At 39.4% G+C, this 17,715-nt stretch overlaps 2 protein-coding genes across 3 annotated transcripts; one reads left to right on the forward strand and one right to left on the reverse strand.

The window, feature by feature from the left end:
• The first annotated feature begins 10,509 nt into the window (after positions 1-10,509).
• LOC119547305 (hyphally regulated cell wall protein 1) lies at positions 10,510-13,783 on the forward strand. The gene is made up of 4 exons (XM_037854103.1): positions 10,510-10,709; positions 11,743-12,015; positions 12,126-12,263; positions 13,224-13,783. The coding sequence occupies exons 1-4, from the start codon at positions 10,625-10,627 to the stop codon at positions 13,697-13,699; spliced, it is 972 nt and encodes a 323-aa protein (XP_037710031.1). The 5' UTR covers positions 10,510-10,624; the 3' UTR covers positions 13,700-13,783.
• LOC119547304 (fibroin heavy chain) lies at positions 13,767-17,140 on the reverse strand. Of its 2 annotated transcripts, XM_037854100.1 has the most exons (5): positions 17,007-17,140; positions 16,542-16,554; positions 16,435-16,461; positions 14,645-16,091; positions 13,767-14,081 (listed from the first exon to the last, which is right to left on the reverse strand). In XM_037854100.1, exons 1-5 carry the CDS (start codon positions 17,053-17,055, stop codon positions 13,929-13,931), a joined length of 1,689 nt encoding a protein of 562 aa, XP_037710028.1. In that variant the 5' UTR covers positions 17,056-17,140; the 3' UTR covers positions 13,767-13,928. The 2 variants fall into 2 exon arrangements, with proteins under 2 accessions (XP_037710028.1, XP_037710030.1); XM_037854102.1 differs by lacking the exon at positions 16,435-16,461 and having other exon boundaries at positions 17,007-17,131.
• Between the last annotated feature and the right edge of the window lie 575 nt (positions 17,141-17,715).

Consider the following 17,715-nt stretch of genomic DNA (forward strand, 5'->3'; position numbering starts at 1 on the left):
TGATTGATTCTTTATTTATTTAAGAAATGGGGATACATTGTTTTACAGTGAATTGATATTAAGAATAGTATTCAATACCTGGTCATTAGCCTGGTCATTCCTATTTGCTATTCACAATAGCTATTCAATGTTCTTACAACTGATGCTGATTTAAATGATGATGATTTAAATTACTAGTATTTTTCTTGCATCCTTTATTTCTTTAGCACACTGAAAATGGCGATAAATAGGGAAAAATACAAGTAATCCGTCCTAATGAAAGTAATTGATGTGCACTTAAATCAGGTCTATAAAAGTATTAGTTTTTTCTGCAAAATGAAATCTCCAAAATTAGCTTGGAGTTATTGAGTCCATTTAAAAACATCTCTAAAGTTAAAGTTCATGTATGCATTTCTGCCCCACTCTGAGTCCCTAAACCTTCATGTAAATATCTCCAACTTAACTATATTTCCGTGTATGACTTTTTGCCTAAAGGAATATCCATGTTCAGCTGCACTTACCCCGTACTTGTGTCAACGACTTACCACCCCAACCCCCGGAAAAGTGCCATCTGTTAGACAGCCAAGTGATAAATGCCTAATTAATTTTTAATTTTCGAAAAACGCAGAAAAAACGGCTCGGGGAAATGGAAATACAAACAAAAACAGACGCTGAAATATATATTTTTTTATGTTTACTGTTTCTGGCCAATAGAAGAAGTCGTGCCATAAATAAAAAGCTCATTACAATAAATCATAAAGTGAAAATTGTTCAATTCGGTCTGGCTCTTTTAATGGAATACCCGTGTAGCCGAGTGTCGAGTGTCTGGTTAGCAGAATTTGTCTAAGGATGCGTGTTCGGGAGAGGGTGGAACGGCCCCTCCCCCAATTCACTATCCTGTCTGGGACCTTCCTCCGATTCCCCTTATCTCTGGCTTAAATCAACCAAACGGGCCATATACTTTTGACTTTTGAGCGTTACTCCACGGCTGCCCTGTTTAAAAATCGAAGGATGGGCACACTCTAAATTTAATTTACCTAAATTGCTTGGGGTGGATGTGGTTTAAACCTCCGCCATCGCGCTCACTTGCCATTTCCAAATTGCTCATTGCGCTTTTCGGCGTAATTAAGGACGACCCTCCAGAAATTTTCAAAAACAAATCTTGTTATCAACGGCCACCAACACGAAACAGTTGCTCCTGTTCGGTTTCTGACTAGGCTGTTGGTCACTTCGCCTACACTCGGCACATTTAACAGCCTTAATTCATACGAATTGGCCTACACGGTGAGAATTTGGGGAAAGAAACTACGACTTTCTTTAATAACAAAGAACATTTCTTGATATTGGCAAAATAAACATACAAATAACAATCATTGTATTATAAATATTGATTTCAGGCAATGGTACATATGGTACACTTTTTTTTGAAAAGTATTATGAACAAGTTTAAAATTTACTATGACTTGTACTTGGAGAATTGTTAACTGAGCTCAAGAAACTTTGATTTTTTTTAACAAAATGTAATAAATAATATAGTGATCTTATTACATCAAAAGTGCTCCATTACTTTATGTATATTAATAGAATCTCAAACATGTAGTAAAGCATTTATTTCTGTGATTTGAATGGCTTGACTGATCAGAAATCATCAGCATTTAATGTGCCTGTACTCTCAAAAATTATAAAATATTTTTCGTTGAGTGTATTCTGGGATGGGATGATGGTTTGGATGGTCTCTGACCTGCTGACAGGGTCTGGGACTCCCTGGCCGGCTCGTCGACTGGTTGGCTGGTTGATTGTGGTGCGTAGATAAAAACCTGCCAAGTGTTGCAACTCAATTTGCCCCCCAAGCCAAACCACACCCCATCTGGAAATCACCCCTCGTTGGGCTGGTCTCGCATCGTTCCAGCACACAAGTTCTTAATTCACTTTTTGGTGGCGCGTGTTTTTTGCCCGCTTGATTCTATTTCTGAATTTTTTTTTTCAATCTCCTGTTGACGGTAAATCAAACAGTCCCCCTGGGTGCAGCGTCACTTGACGACCACCCTCCCGTTTGGCTAAATTGCATTTACTTGCTGCGAATTTTCCATTTTATTGTGATGCTACCGGATTCAAAATGCTGTTAAAACGTTTTGACATTTTATACGATCTTCGAGGAGAGCATTTTTTATTGCGTCTTGTCTCCATAAAAACGGGGGTTGGAATATGGAGAAAAGGGTTCACAACAGGGCGCCAAAACTTTGATTTAGATGCTAAATCCTCTCAAAAGCTTATTATCGGAATTGGAATATTATGAGAAGCCTAACCTAGTTTGGAATAGAAAATGAGAAAATTGGTTTTGTTACGGCATTTCTCCACTTCTAGTTTTTGGGGCTAAAAATTTTGCCTTTGAAAGAATGATTAAATTTATACAAGGTGTTTCTTTAAAAATATATCTGCCTAGAATGCCGGTTATTAATAAAAAAAATTTAACATTTGGTACTAAAAAATTCGTTAAAAATTTAGAAAATCTAAAGAAAATGTTGGATTAAAAAATGTTAGCACTCACAGCCATGAAATATTTTGTTAATTATATTATTTCCTTTAATAAATAAAACTGTTTAATTTGGCAGTGGCAATATATTGGAACCGCTAAGTCGCTCTGAAATACCGCCACCGCCCCTTTGCACCTTATCCGAATGTGATATCAGTTTTTGGTGAGTCTTTCCTCGATGCCGATGATTCACCCACTCTTTCGCTTTTTCCAATGCCCAGAAGGGCTTTTCCGTCACACCCAAACTGGCGAACAGGGAGCTTTCACATGCAGGACTTCCCCATTAAGGCATGCCCATGTCTACGGCAGTATGCTGTGGCCAGTGGGTTGGAAATTGCTTTAATACCCCGGAAATTGCAGGAGAGTTGCATAAATTGACACGCAACGCCCCGTGGGCGCAATCCCATCCAATCCAGTGTAATGAGTATTTCAGACATCGAAAGTACTGCCCCCTCACTCTGCCCCAAACATTTTTATCGATTAGGGTTGAGGCGAGGAAACCCATTTTAGGGAAAATATGCAAAACAAAGAGCAACCCAGCGAGAAAGTTCTATATAAACTAATGACTAAACTGGAAGATCAGTACTTATAGACAGAGCATTTGAGTTATAGTTATTCTGGTGGCTGTTATTGGAGTGGCCGAAATAGAGACCTTCAACTGCTCTCTGCCATTAACTCGGGTCGGCGAAAAACTATACTATGCAAGGGGAAGGTGAGATTACATGAAGTACAACAGGATCTTGTAGTTTGCAATGGAGATCCAAGCTCCTCCCGAGAACCAAATGGCCTCTTCAGCAAAGAATCCCAATTAATTGAGATAAATGGAGACCGCGTTCAGCTCCTCTTCGCTGTCGATGTGAGCCATTTGGGAGCCCAAGGCCATGCATCTTCGAAATCCCACCAGTTATAATGCAATTAGAGTTAGTTTTTAACGTAAAGGATACTTACATTATGTAAAATGGATTGAAAAATTAAAGAATATATGTTAGGTAATATTATTATCTCAATATCATGTTAATGTTTGTCTTTGAGTTAAATTGTTTTTTTATAAAGTCAAGACAACATCGAAAGACAACCTTCAAAGAAGTTTAGGCACACTTTTTGTGCCTAAACTTCTTTGAAGGTTGTCTTTCGATGTTGTCTCCCTTAAGATTATGACAAATTGTTAACTTCATCTGCCAGATAGCCCCCGAGAACTTTAGAATAAAATAAAAAAAGGCTTTAAGAACTATACAATTAATTATTTAAAATTATAGAAACCAACTTATGTTTTATTAAACTCAACCGATCATAAATTTTCGAAGTAATCATCATTTTACCTTGTTTCTGCCCAAGTAATACACGCTGGACAAACTTTACGCTGCAACTGCCATCCTGGGCCAGGACGAAGATCACTTGAGTTGCCAGGCTTACTAAGCTCTTCTTCATGTTGATGAGGTGCTTGCCAACTGTATTTCCCAGATATATCGCCAGAACTTATATAATAGTTCTTAACAAGTGTTAGGCGCGGGTTCGTTTACTTTTCGCGTCCCACTTCTCCAATTTTTGGGGGTCAGCTCTTGGCCCACAGCCGCGTTTTGTGTGATCAGGGCTGTTTGACCAGACACAAAGAGCCATTGTGGACTTTGGGCCCCGCCAATCCGTTGGTCCATTTGTGCAATCCGCACTTAGCCGGTCACGACCAGACATAAAGAGTCTGCCCTATCGGGCGCAGATGGTCGCATTTTCACGAACCACGTGCGTTCTGTGGAAGCTGCCCGGAAGCGAATCGAAATTATCACCAATTTGCAGTCATCGAAATCCAATTATGGGGCGTGTGTGAGACCGTTTTCAGATCCGTTTGTAACCCAAAAGCAGTAGGTCCTCGAGTCCTCTGCAGCCAAGTGCGCCATATGCTGGCAGAGAGATACCCAAAAGTGCAGTGCGAATCGGAATAGAAATGGGTGCAGGGACACTCTGCAACAAAGAATTGTAAGCGGAGGTGTAAAGTAATTTTTGACAATTTTTTTTACAAAAGTCTGGTCAAAAACATTATGACCAGAATCAATTGCAACAATTAAAGGTTCAACGAAACTCATAGAACTATAAATAATTTTTTAATGATAAATATTGCAAAATAAGCAATACTAAACTAGCATATTTTATTTTATTTTACTTCAGTATTAGCTATTATACATAAATCGCATTTACAATATAATATCTAATTTAGGAAAAGGAGTAACTAGCTACTATAGCCAACGACTCGCATATTTAAAAGCAAACAATATAATTAATATAAAATAATAATATAGATTACATACTTCTATAACTTACATTTTGAGGCCCGTTGAGAATATCATCTCAGATGAGCTTAAAACCCAACCAAAATATTGAAAACCTTTTTAAATGTTAAGTATTTAATAAAAGATAAATAAATTTATATATTTACTTGCTATAAAAAATTAAATTTATAATTAGGCAATCAAATTATTTTTCAAGTAAATTCATATTTCTATTAATTTATATCTGGATTGTGGTACCACCTTTGTAGCCTAGTGTAATCGGATTAGGCTGGCTGCAGTTTCCTAGCCAACTGGAGGGAAGCACAACAAAAAAAAAACATAATTTGCGAGAATTGTCACACGACACGGTTCGGGGGCACTTTGTACTGACTTATTTGCAATTTGCCAAATGAAAGCGGGAGCGAAAGAGGATGAAGGTCACAGGGCGTGGGGTTGAGATGGGTTTGGGCTTGGTTTTGGGCTTCGTTTTTGGGGTGGCCAAGTGGAACGCGGCCGACGGGACACTAAATCATGCATGTCAAGTCGAGTAGTTGTCCCGCTTGCAGCTGAACTCATCATAATCGCCAGTGCGAGTACGCATCATTATCGACTGCATGTTCCCAGGGGGGTTGACTATCACCACCCCACCCCCACCAAACAATACACCCACCCAAGTTTTTCGCTTAGTTCCGGCATGCGACAGATGCATCAGACGTGCAGACTTCCGGGTCTGAGGTCTGGGGTTTTGTGGTACGACCGCAAGAGGGTCTTCAAAATGGCCATACCCCAGTTCGCCCCCCCCTTTCGCGCTGTCACTGCTCATTGTCAGCTAAGTGCCGGTAAGAGGGGGTGGCCTTGGGGGCGGGGAAGGAGGGCGGTGGGTCGGAAGGACGGTCAACAAGCCACAGGAGCAGCGACAGCCCTCCAAACAGCACCGAACATTTCCATTTTCAAGGGCCTTAAACCAACTTTTTTGCACTCAAGCAACCTGCCAGATTACGTCAATGTGGGAAGGTGGCCGTAAAAAATCGTTGCATGCACAGTGGGCCACAAGGGCGTTAAATGTAAGAACTCAATTTATTTTATTATTTTTTAGATGCTCTTTAAGAAAATATTTAAAGTGGGTAATTTTTAAATATATATATTTTATAGCTTATATTATATTCAGTTGTAAAGCACAGATGTGTTTTATTTATGTACAAAGTCACCACAGAAAAATCTAAATAAAAAACAATACAAAGGTTTCAAATTAATTAAGAATCCCTTATTAATCTTTAATGTTTCGGTTGAATTTTTCACGCTCTTTACTTATTTTAATCCGCATTAAAATTGCCAGTTGGCCACTGTGGCTGCTATCCACCATCAGCAGCATCAGGAGCATCAGGAGCAGCGATGGCTGCGGCGACACAACAAAGGACATATAGACGATAAGACGACGACAACGGCAAAGGCAGCCGGCTCTCGTTGCCTTCCGCTGCAACTACACTTAAAACAATTAATAGGAAATATCTACTAAGAAATATCTAGATAAAATTGACTAAGAAAGTTGTAAGAATATTTCTAATAAAGCTAAGTGCAGACTAAAAAAATATTTTTGTAAAAAGAAATTATTTTGTTTAAATTGTAATATCTATAAATATGTTATTATAAGCTAAACAATAGAAATAAATACCTATAAGAAACCCTAAAAAAAATATTATGTACAATTCGAGCTGAAGGCCCACGTCGCCATTGCTCAACATCATTGCTAGCTCATAATTTTAATTCTTTGTTAGCTCTTTATAAATAAATAAATAAATAAATATGCAAAAAAAATTATTTTTTCAATTTAGCTTAGGTTTTGAAGCTAAAACCTTCTAGGCAGATTTTAAATTGCAATTAAAATGTAGCCATTATATGTAGGAAAAATATATAAATCTCTTAATTTTAAGGGGTATACCTACAAGATATTATGTTAATGGGTTTTCCAAATTTTTTTCGAGTGCAGGCCAATATTGTGGGTTAGAGAAAGTAGGATGATAAAGAGGGGGTGGAAAATGATTTCCACTTGGAAGCGAAAGCGACCAAAGGCAGCCGACACCCGCCAACAATAAAAGCAAATTCAATGCGTTTTGTGATAATTTCGCACTACACGAGAAACGATAAACCCAGGCAGACGGCGAAAGCGAAAACCATGGTAAGGGGAAACCCCGAAATGCTAAAGCCGTAAACGAGCAAATAATAAAAATTTTATATACAGCCAGAAGAGAAGAAAAAATAATAATAATGCGCCGCTATATAGAAATACATGGGTGTGAATAGTCAATGAGGGTCGGAAGTGCGGATGCGGAAGTGGAAGTGGAAGTGGATCGCTGGGATCGCAGGGGATGAGGGGTGTCTGGGTGGCTGATGTTCCTGCAAGGTGTCGAATTGCCCTTCGCTGGGGTGGTGGCCTTTCCTCGAGTGGTTGCAAATCAAACGGCAACAATGCAATCAAAAAATGTCGGTAGCCGGGTGGGTGCAAATTTAGTCATTGTCCTGCGTCCTGCGTCTAAAATCCTTTGGGACTCCTTTGGCCATAATTTAATTCGGCTGGCCCATTATTTCATTAGTTCAAGGATGGCCCCCCCGAAACGGTGCCATTTATTCCGGCCTGGAACATAAGATATGGAAAGAGAAATGGCTGTAATATTGTATAAACTGCAAATGGCAGCTAGACGCATAAATTAGTAAATTTCGATTTTGATTTTGCCAGTTTAATTGTTTGCAAAACCGGTCCTTGTCCGGTACCCCGAAACAATGGTAATTGTCTTTGGTTAGACAAACATGTTGTATCTTTGTATCTGCATCTGTTAGATAGGTGTTCGGCTCGGCCTTCTGCCAGCCATTATATGCGTTTATTTTGTGTAATTAACATTTATGGGCAAAGAATCTACTGTGGTCAAGTCAAACATCCGCTTGGATACCCCCGAAAATTATCAAAGTTAGTATATCAAAAATCCAATTTTCATTCACGGAGCAGCCCAAAAGTATGCCCTTGTTCAAATGGGATTGTTGAACACCAGGCCCACTCTCGCCCAGATATTCGAGTGTAAAAGTTTTTCTGTTCTTGAAGGGCCCATAGAATTATGCAAGCAACTCGCTGGAAACGCACTTGAACTTCTCCTCCGTCCGTCCAGTGCAGCACAAATGCATAGAAACAATGAAAATTAAGTTGATGTAAGCAAATGCAAAACTTTATGCAAATCGCCGGCCACCACACAACAACGCACAACAGCATGGCCAAGAAGTTGTCAGTCAGCCGGTCGAGAGCAGATACCAAATGGGGAACTGATTCTTGGAGCATGGATTTGGCTTGGACCCACCGAGATGAAGCCAACAAACATCGTATTAAACCAGTCAGAACGATTATGGAACAATATTAAGACGACTAGATACTTATGAGTTACCTGCTGTTGGGCACCACTAACAATATTCTTAGCCTATTATGTCGGAAACAATTACAAATTACCAAAAATTATAATTTAGAGCTAAAAAATTAATAATATACAAATTTTAAAGAAGTTTACAATTGATAAAATATTAAGTACCTCCAATTTAGGACTTAAATAATTGATATATGACTTCCAATATGCTTGGTAATTATTCTTATAAAATTTTCTTTTAACTATATCTTCTTTATCTTTACAAATTCTTTTTTTCTGGGTTCAAAATGGGTTTTTTATATTCTTATGCAATTATAAATAAACCCTTTATTTTTCTTTTTAAGGAGTTATTCCTCTGGGCTAAAAATGTAGAGCAAAACAGACTCTTTCTTATATGCACCTAATTGTTTTAATATTCAATATAGTAGCTCAGAATTAAATTAAATATTAAAATAGTATCCCAAGGCAAGATAATGTTCAGGAATTGTGTTTTAGTAATCTACGATTAAATTGTCATTTATAACTTTGACATATTTTAAGGATTAATACATTTATTTGAAAACAATATACCCTTGAGCATTTCTAGATTCTAGACCACTCATACCTTGCAATAAAAATGTTGACAACGAAATCCATCTGTTTAATGGTTTCGGGCCAACCCAGTGTCCGAACCCACCCACATTTTCCTGATATGTGCCTTTCCCCACGTGTCCACATGTATGCCCGTCTAATCCCCGAGATTACAAAAGCCTTCCTGAGCGACCCCACCGCAGGATGGGGCAAAACTATTACGCTTGATAAATTCGAGATTAAAGTGCATTTGCAGACGGGTCAGGATCTCTGTTAGCCGGGCCATACAATTTATGGCCATACATTTGCAGGAATTCTTTCGTTTTCTTTGGCCGGATACGTTGGCAAGCCGGCAGTCCTTTTAATTATCACACGTAATGACAGCGCCAAATGCAATTGCTAATTAATTGCCTTGGACCCACTCTTGTCCGATGAGATGTGGGGTTGGAATTTATGGCTTATACATTTGTTTGGCCCGACATTATTATTCCGACATGTGCGGTTATGGGGAGATCTAGATACATCTAATGCAATTTCCCCCTCTTAAGGAAGTGGTTGATTCGGGGGCGTTGCTTGACAAATGAGAAAATGCTTCATTAGTGCACCACCAACGGGCTTAAGGGAGGAAAAACAATGCAGGGCCAAGGAAATACCAATAAGAATGGCCCCCCCAAAAAAAAAAAGAATATCTCAATAAACATGCGAATACAACGCAATTTGTTTTCAAAACCAACTTGAACTTGAGACGCGATGAACTTCGTATTCGTTTTTCTAAGCGGCTAATGACGATAATCGCTTGGTGGCTGTCAAAATTGCCGCAGAATATAATTGCCAACTGGCCATAGAGAAGCGCTCGACGTCCCATGATTAACGATGAGAGCATTATGAAAAAGCCCAAAACAAAACACAGAATGGCGAACAAAAAGCGCCAGCTCGATACAATGGAATCTCCAAGATACAACGGAAACTACATCGAAACAATCACTAAAGATGCTAGCCAACCGATTAGGTTCAATTACTGGAACAGGGGTACGGGGCTTTGATCTACGCATAACGCTCAGATGCAACAGGCCCCACCCACGAGTGCATTCGAAGCAACAGCAACAAGTCACTTCGGCCCAGTCAAGATCTTATCCGCAAAGCTCTAACAAGCCGTCAACAACAGAAGCACACTCAGAGAAAATATTTATTTATTTATTTTATTTTAACAAATTTATGCTAGTATATAATACTACAATTAATATTTTAAAAAAGAAGGGGCGTTGGAAGCTAAAGTCCTTCGGAAGAAAATATTAAAAATGTATAATGAAATCAGATTATATTGAAATGTTTTAAAGGTATATCCAGAAAATCCTACGACCCATACTGTTTAGCTAAAGCCAAAAAGAACCTCTAAGATATTTTTTTTACTATTCATTTTCAGTTTTGATTATTTGAGTATGTTGATATTTTTAGAATATATTGTAATTCTATCAAGATCACAAAATCAAAATTAATTTTTTGTTACCAATTTTAACCACTAATTCATACCTTTTCAAACCCAATTAATCAACAATATAAAATAATAAATCTTGTTTATTTTAAATTCGCCACACATTTTTTGTTGCTGTGCAAAAACATCAACAGTAACTAAAACTTAAGTAAATTTAAAAACAAAAGCAACTTTTTTCTGCTCTCCAGCTTCGCCAGTTAATTTTAATGAATCTCCGTTGATATTTGAAATCAGCTTGGTTGTTTTGTTTTACCTCGCTTAGTTGTCAGTCGGCGGTTTTCAAGTGTGCACACGAGACGCGCTCCGTTCTACGTAGATTTGTTTTCAAGTAACTCCTAAGGAAATACCCATATACCCATTAGAACACTCGATTATCCGCGGCAAGATGCTGTCAACAAAGAGCTCTTTCACCGCCCACCTATTGATATTATTTTTTGGTGGCCTGCTGCTAACTCATCACTGTGTCCAAGGTTGTTAAGAGTAATTGGTCAGCAATCAATCACGCGGCGGTCGAAAGAAGTTCCTCCATGAGTCAGCTGGAATTTTGGGGAATAGATGAGGTTTCGTGTCAGCCAATTGAAGGGAAATTCCAGTGGTTTGGAAGCAACGAAATTAAACAATCTAATCAGATCGCCGGGGATGAGTTTGTAGGCAAAGCAATTAGGCTATTAGGTACAAATATTTTTTTTTTTGCCAAACAACAAGCATTACAAAGAAATATTTATAGAGAAAATAATTTGTAGTGTATTACTTACACTACAATTTTAATTTTTAAAAATAATTTCTTGATGGAGATTTTAATTTAGAACTTAAATAAAATTGAAGTCCAAATACAAAACACTACAAATCCTCTTGATATTCGCTTTCAATTTACATTAAACTTCTTAGTACAATTTTAATTAAATGTAAATTCCAAGTAATGCACTTTGCGATGCTCTATTTATTTTATTTAACTCGAATTTCTAAAAATCAAACCAAAAGTGCTCAAATCTCTTGAGGGATTACTGCAGAATTAACTAAACAATCGATAGTAATTGGAAGCTCTGGATTGTCAGCTGTGCAAAGCTCCTTGGGCGCCCCGAAGACCCGCACCCCGAAGACTGGCTGACCCCTTTGCCACCTATTTGTTAGTCTAATTGGTACTCCCCCAGCAAAATCCGATTCTGATTGAGACTAATCCCATAATTGTGGCTGTGGCCGTGCATATTCAAGTGCAACCTGAAATCGGCCAGGAGCAGCTCAAGTTTCAGATTAGTTCGGTCGGTTGGATCGCCGGCGAGCGTGGTGCATATCCATAAATAAGTCAGCGTGTGCTAATTGCATCACTTATATGCCATGGACCACCACGAACACGCTCCAATTCGTCCGATTAAAGACCAGGATGGAGATGGTGGCGTAGAGATGGGGTCCACTTGTGTTTGCATAACTTTAATTAAATTTCTGGTAAATCTAATTTCCATGCTAAACCGAAAACAAACAACGATGATGGGCGTTGGCAACCAGGTCAGGCGAGTAAAGTGTCCTCCAAGTTGGATTTCGATGAGAGCGATGGCAGCAACAATCAGACGAGCTTATCCGGTCAGTCGGGAGCTGGAAATGGGAGCTACGACCCAGGAACGGGACGAAATCTGGGCGGTGGAGGCGGAGGAGGAGGTAGTTCTGGAGGTGGCACCACCACCACCAGCGGCAGCGGAACATCCAGCGGGGGAAATCGACCCAAGATCCATGGAGTCCGGGTCACCGTCGATACGGGCGATGGACAGCAGCAAACGAAAGGTAATTAAATTCCCTCACACCCCGACTGCGAAATGCAAAGCACCAAAAAAACTAACGAATTCGATTCCATACCCTTCGACAACCCCGAAAATGAACCAAAATAAATACAGAGTCCAAGGAGAGCGTTGAAATTACGGATTTGGGCAAGCACAAGAAGCGTGTGGGCATCCACACGGACATCACGTTCGAAATAACCTCCGATTCGGATGGGAATGAAACAAGCTCAGCTCAACAGCAGGGCGACAAGGGTGAGTAGCCACCGAAATCCCCTTTCGAGTTCACTTTCCCTGTTGCAGCAATTCAAATAAGGGGTCAGGGCAGTGCCAATTTAATTTGGTGACCAGGGAAATTAATCTTAGCTTAAAGGTTAATTTAAAATAAATTAATCTTTTAGCAAAACAGAGCAGTGTAATAAAGACAAACAAATAATAGGATCCAAAAAGTAATGAAAAAATAACAATAAGGACAAACAAATACTTGGAACCAATAAGAAGTTGTAAAAAAGTAAAGGCTATTAAATATATAGGAAATATTAGTTTTTAAAAGAGAAAGACTATAAGATATAAGAAAAATATTAGTTGGATTTTATTACCAGATCAACAGACTTGCATTCATTTATTATAGTTATAAGAGTTCTTTGTTGTAAACCATACCTCTCTGATCATTAAAAGTACTATATATTATACTTTTATATCCATAATTTTCGGATCAATTATAGTTATTAATACTATCATATCGTATTATTATAAGAATAATAGAATCCAATAAGTAATGAAAAAAGAACAAATAAGGACAAACAAATATTTGGAACCAATAAGAAGTTATAAAAAAGTAAAGGCTATTGAATATATAGGAAATATTAGTTTTTAAAAGAGAAAGACTATAAGATATAAAATAAATTTAAGTTGGATTTTATTATCAGATCAACAGAATTGAATTCATTTATTATCATAGTTATAAGATATAGTTATAATCCATACTTCTCTGTACATTAAAAGTACTATGTATATATTATACTTTTATATCCATAATTTTTAGATCCTTAATAGAAACGTATTATTATTATTATAGTATCATATTATAGTTATTAATACTATCATACCGTATTATTATTAAAAAATTATCATATAACTATTATTATTATCATACCATATTATTATCAGTTATTATTATATTATAATTATTATGATTATCATATATCCAAACAGAGGACGCCAGTGTGCCCATTTACAAGGGTCGTGGTGGCAGCGACTCAAAGCACAAGGCCCGTAAACCCTATGACCCGAAATCCCAGTGGAATCCCAACTTTTCCGGCGAGCAGCGTGGCTACCAGGGCTCCTCCAATCGTGGTGGCTACCAGGGATCCAATCGCGGTGAATACTATCCGCAGTACTATCCCCAGAACGTCTACACTGGGGGAAATTCCGATGCGGGCAGTATCTACAGGAACGGGGAGACCTGGACGCACTATGTGCCAGTTTGGACCACGGAGCGGGTGCCACAGGAACAGGGACAGATCTATAGACGACCCAGTTGGAAACCCTGCTATTGCATGTCATCCGCGGATTTCAGGCGGCGTCGGGATAGCAAAGCTGGAAGGGATCCGGTGGATCATCATAAGGGTGTAATCAACAGTGGGGTAGTCCAGGTGGTAGATGGCAAGCTGGAGACACCCTTCTCCTAAGGAACAGCCCTTCACCCTAATTAAATTCTTTACATTCCCTAACTTTTTTAATAAAACTGTCGTTGTATTTTTTTTTTAATTTGACATCATTGCTTTTACTCACAGCGGGTGACATACAAACAAATCATTTTACATTCACATTGATTTACAAAAAACTTCTGGAGTTGAGTTGCCAACTCCCTAAGAACACGAAAGGTTTCTGGTTTTGGATGGAGCTTGGTGTTGCTGTTTACGAGTGAACACTGTGGGTGCCGAACTTGCCGTTGTCGTCCACGGAGGCGGTGGCCGCATGGTAGCCGTACTGCTTTCCGTTGATGTTGACGTTCTCCCTCTCGCCGGTGGCCAGATCCTTGTAGTTGTTCACATGTCCATTGGAATCGAACTGAGAAAGGAGGAAAGATTCAATTACTTTAGATTTAGAAATAGGTGTACAAATAATTATAGTTCTTTGATTAAAAATAAAAGCTGCAATGGGTAACGTCCCTTAACACCAAAAAATTTTATGAGTTAAACTAATCACTACGGATAGTTATGTAATAGTAAAAAAAGGCTGGGAACTATAAAAAATTGCACGTATTAAGATTATGTGATTACTACAAAAAAATTAATGCTCTGGTTTCTATTTAATATTAAAACTATCATTAACTATTAAGTTTGTGAATTTTGAATGCTTGTTAGAAGAGTAACTATTACGTTAACGTCAAAATGATAGTTCGATGGGTTGAAACATTTATCTATGATGTTGGTCAATTTTAACTAAAAGTTTTTTTTTAATTTTAAAAAAATTTTAACCATTTGGAACAAATCTAACAAAAAATTTTTGATCAAAAGACAAATTAAATCTATAATTTTTTAAAATTTGAAACTTAAAAATAATGACAATCTAACTTCTAAGGATTTTTATAATTAAGATTATGTTTTTAATGTTAGAGCAGGTTGACTCACCGAGTTCTGGGAAGACCACTTGGACTGCTTCTCCCACTCCTTGGTCTGGAAATTACTGCCAGCACCGCCGGCTCCGGCTCCAAATCCGGCTCCAAAGTTGCCCGATCCGGCCAGCTGCTGTGCGCTGGTCTGTCCAAGTCCAAGTCCAAGTCCAATGTTCTGCTGGCCGCCCAACAGTGATCCACTGAGCAGGCTCTGCTGTCCGCCCAACAAGGAGCCACTGCTTCCGGAGTTCAAGGCACTGGCGGAGTTCAGGGAACTGGCAGAGTTCAAGGAGCTGGCAGAGTTGAAACCAAACTGAGAACCGGAGTTGAAGCCGCTGTTGTAGCCGGCGTTGAGGCCAGCAGCTGATCCTCCATTGAAGGCAGTTTGGGCGGCATTGTAGCCAGATCCGGCATTGTAGCCACTTCCAGACTGCACCACATTGGCAGAGGCTGCTTGGGAGGCCGCCTGCTGGCGGGCCGTCTCATGGGTCTGGCTGAGGAGCTGACCCAGTTGGTTGTTCGACTGGAAGCCCAGTCCCGAGGAGATGCCGGAGTTAAGGGCCGAGCTTTGGCCAAAAGAGCTGCCGAACTGAGTGTTGAAGGCAGAGTTGCTGCCAAAAGTGGAGGCGGCATTCGATCCGTAGGCCAAACGGGCACTGGCGGCTGGCTGCACAAACTGGGGAACAGAGGAGGTGGTGGTCACCTTACGGCGGTAGTACTGGGCGCTCTGGACGGGAGACTGGATCACATGCGTCTGGGTGGGTTGCTCGACAATTCGCTCCTCGTGATGAACGTAGCGCTGGGAGCCACCGGGAATCGTGTAGGTCACCTGCTGGGGTGTGGTCACAATCTTCTCGTGGCTGTAGTATTCGGCGGTGGGGGTAGCAGTCTGGACGGTGTTGACGCCACCGAAGTCCACCTTGTTGCCGGCATTGGCATTCTCGGCGAACTCCACGTTGCTGCCAACCTGGTGGGCGGCGGTGCTGGCGAAGTTGGCGGCGGAGTTGGCCTGGAAGGCGGCGTTGCTGGAGAAGGAGGTGCCGAAGGAGGCGGCGTTCTGGGCGCCGAAGGAGGCGGCATTCTGGGCGCCAAAGGAGGCGGCGTTCTGGGCGCCAAAGGCAGCGGCATTCTGGGCGCCGAAGGTTCCAGCACTCTGGCTACCAAAACCGGAGCCAAAGTTGCTACCGAAGGAGGAACCACTACCTAAGCCTGCACCACCTCCAACGGATCCGCCAACACCACCCAAGGACTCAACAGCCTGACCACCTGAACCGCCAGCACTGGCACCTTCGGCGGACTCGGTGGCACCCACAGATTCGTAGGCGCTCTCCAAGTTGCCGGAGAGATCGGCAGATCCAGAAGCTCCTCCGTAGCCACCTCCATAGCTACCACTTCCCGCGCTGCCTCCGTAGCCGGCATTCTTGCGAGCCTGCTCAATCGCCTGCTGGTGGGCATTGTAGTGGCTAAGGATTTAAGCATTTAACTTAGTTACATAAGGTACATTAAAAAATAAAAACATTTACACTGCGATTAAAAATAATCTCTAAAATCAAAAATAGCTCAAAATCATAAAACAACAAATGAGAGAAATTATGAAAATGTGTGAATATATTTTATTTTGTTGGTCTAACATATTTTACTTTTGATTTTTAAAGATTTTAACCCAGTGCCAAACCAAATACAATCTAAACCAATCGATTAAATTTTGATTAAATTTTAAAAGTGCCATGTCAGCCAATGGGGAAATTTCAATTTTTTGTAATTAAAAAAAGGAAAGATCTTTAACATTTGCCACAAAGCACTTACCGAGAGTGAAAACTGTCGCGTTTAGGTCTGAACAAATATTAAAATGATATAATAAAAATCAGACCATAAGTTCAGATCATGAATGAGCATTTCTTAGGCCAACTTACCTTGTCTGGAAATCTGTAAGTAAATGAACGAAAAATTTATTAGGTTTTTTTTGTAAAATAATAAGGATAATTATAAATATAGGTCAATTTTATTAATAAATTTCCAATACTGATTCAAACAATTTATTTTTAAATTTTACTTAATAGGAAAAATATAAAATCCTAAAGCACTTTTTTATTTAAAACAAATTGCGCTTTCCTTATTACAAAGTAATATACCCTCTCAAAGATTTACAATCTCTTATCGCCACACGCGCCTCATTTTCTGAAAACTATATAATTTTCCAATAATGCTGTGTATATATTTCATTGAGGAAAAACCCGTGAGCCGCTGACGAAACTCGGGTTCACCGGAACTGATAAGCAGCCTCAAAAAACATGGACCACATAAACAGGATCTAAAGAGCACTATTTACAACCAATATGTAATTTTCAGGATTATATGATTTTGGAAAATTTCACTACCTCCACAGACCACGCCCAGGCAAAGGGCCAAAATCAGCATTTTATTCATTTTGGTAATTTTTTGTTAACTTTCCGGAAAACACGTTCGACACTCACGATTTAAATTGTACTAATGCAATCGAGCGAGTGGAGCTCCGCTTTAAAGGCTCAGGCATCGATGGTGATAAGGTGATATACATATACAAATGTAAAACTCAGACTTGAATCAGTTCAAGATTTTGACCTAGAGAGGTTGGGACTGATAATACGACGAATTGGAGCTCGGATTTGGTGCAGAAAGCCATGTGATGAAAGTTACTTGCGACATCATCGCCCTTTATACAATATTTTAAATTTATTTTTTATGACCGGCGGAGCCTTGCTCAAGAACTGACTTATATATTGTTGCCATGAACAACAGCATTATCACTTTTCCGATTACATATATATACAAATGAGCTTATAGGTGGAAGACAATGGTAATGAGCTCACTTTGAACTTAGAATCAATTGCGACCAAGGTAAACGAATATATAAAAAACCTTGAGCTCTAAAACGTACTCAGGAAGTAATAATTTCGCTTTCCGACGTATTTACAAAACTAGCTAGTTTTAACAACAGTCTGGTCATGATTTGTTTGATACAAATACTGCGTCTTATGAATTTTTCAAAACTTCAAAGAAGTGTTGTAGTTAATATAATCGATCGAGCATAAGCAAACTGATTTAATA

This window comes from Drosophila subpulchrella, chromosome 2L (assembly GCF_014743375.2).
Source record: "Drosophila subpulchrella strain 33 F10 #4 breed RU33 chromosome 2L, RU_Dsub_v1.1 Primary Assembly, whole genome shotgun sequence".
In the NCBI taxonomy this organism is placed as follows: Eukaryota; Metazoa; Arthropoda; class Insecta; order Diptera; family Drosophilidae; genus Drosophila; species Drosophila subpulchrella.

Bases quoted from the DNA above. Each gene is read 5' to 3' on its own strand.
- LOC119547305 (XM_037854103.1), top strand. From the start codon at position 10,625: ATGCTGTCAACAAAGAGCTCTTTCACCGCCCACCTATTGATATTATTT. The intron at 10,710-11,742 runs GTTGTTAAGAGT...GTTGGCAACCAG, and splicing joins AACTCATCACTGTGTCCAAG to GTCAGGCGAGTAAAGTGTCC. The intron at 12,264-13,223 runs GTGAGTAGCCAC...ATATCCAAACAG, and splicing joins TCAACAGCAGGGCGACAAGG to AGGACGCCAGTGTGCCCATT.
- LOC119547304 (XM_037854100.1), bottom strand. From the start codon at position 17,055: ATGAATAAAATGCTGATTTTGGCCCTTTGCCTGGGCGTGGTCTGTGGA. The intron at 16,092-16,434 runs GTAAGTGCTTTG...TTAAATCCTTAG, and splicing joins CGCGACAGTTTTCACTCTCG to CCACTACAATGCCCACCAGC. The intron at 14,082-14,644 runs GTGAGTCAACCT...CTCCTTTCTCAG, and splicing joins AGTGGTCTTCCCAGAACTCG to TTCGATTCCAATGGACATGT.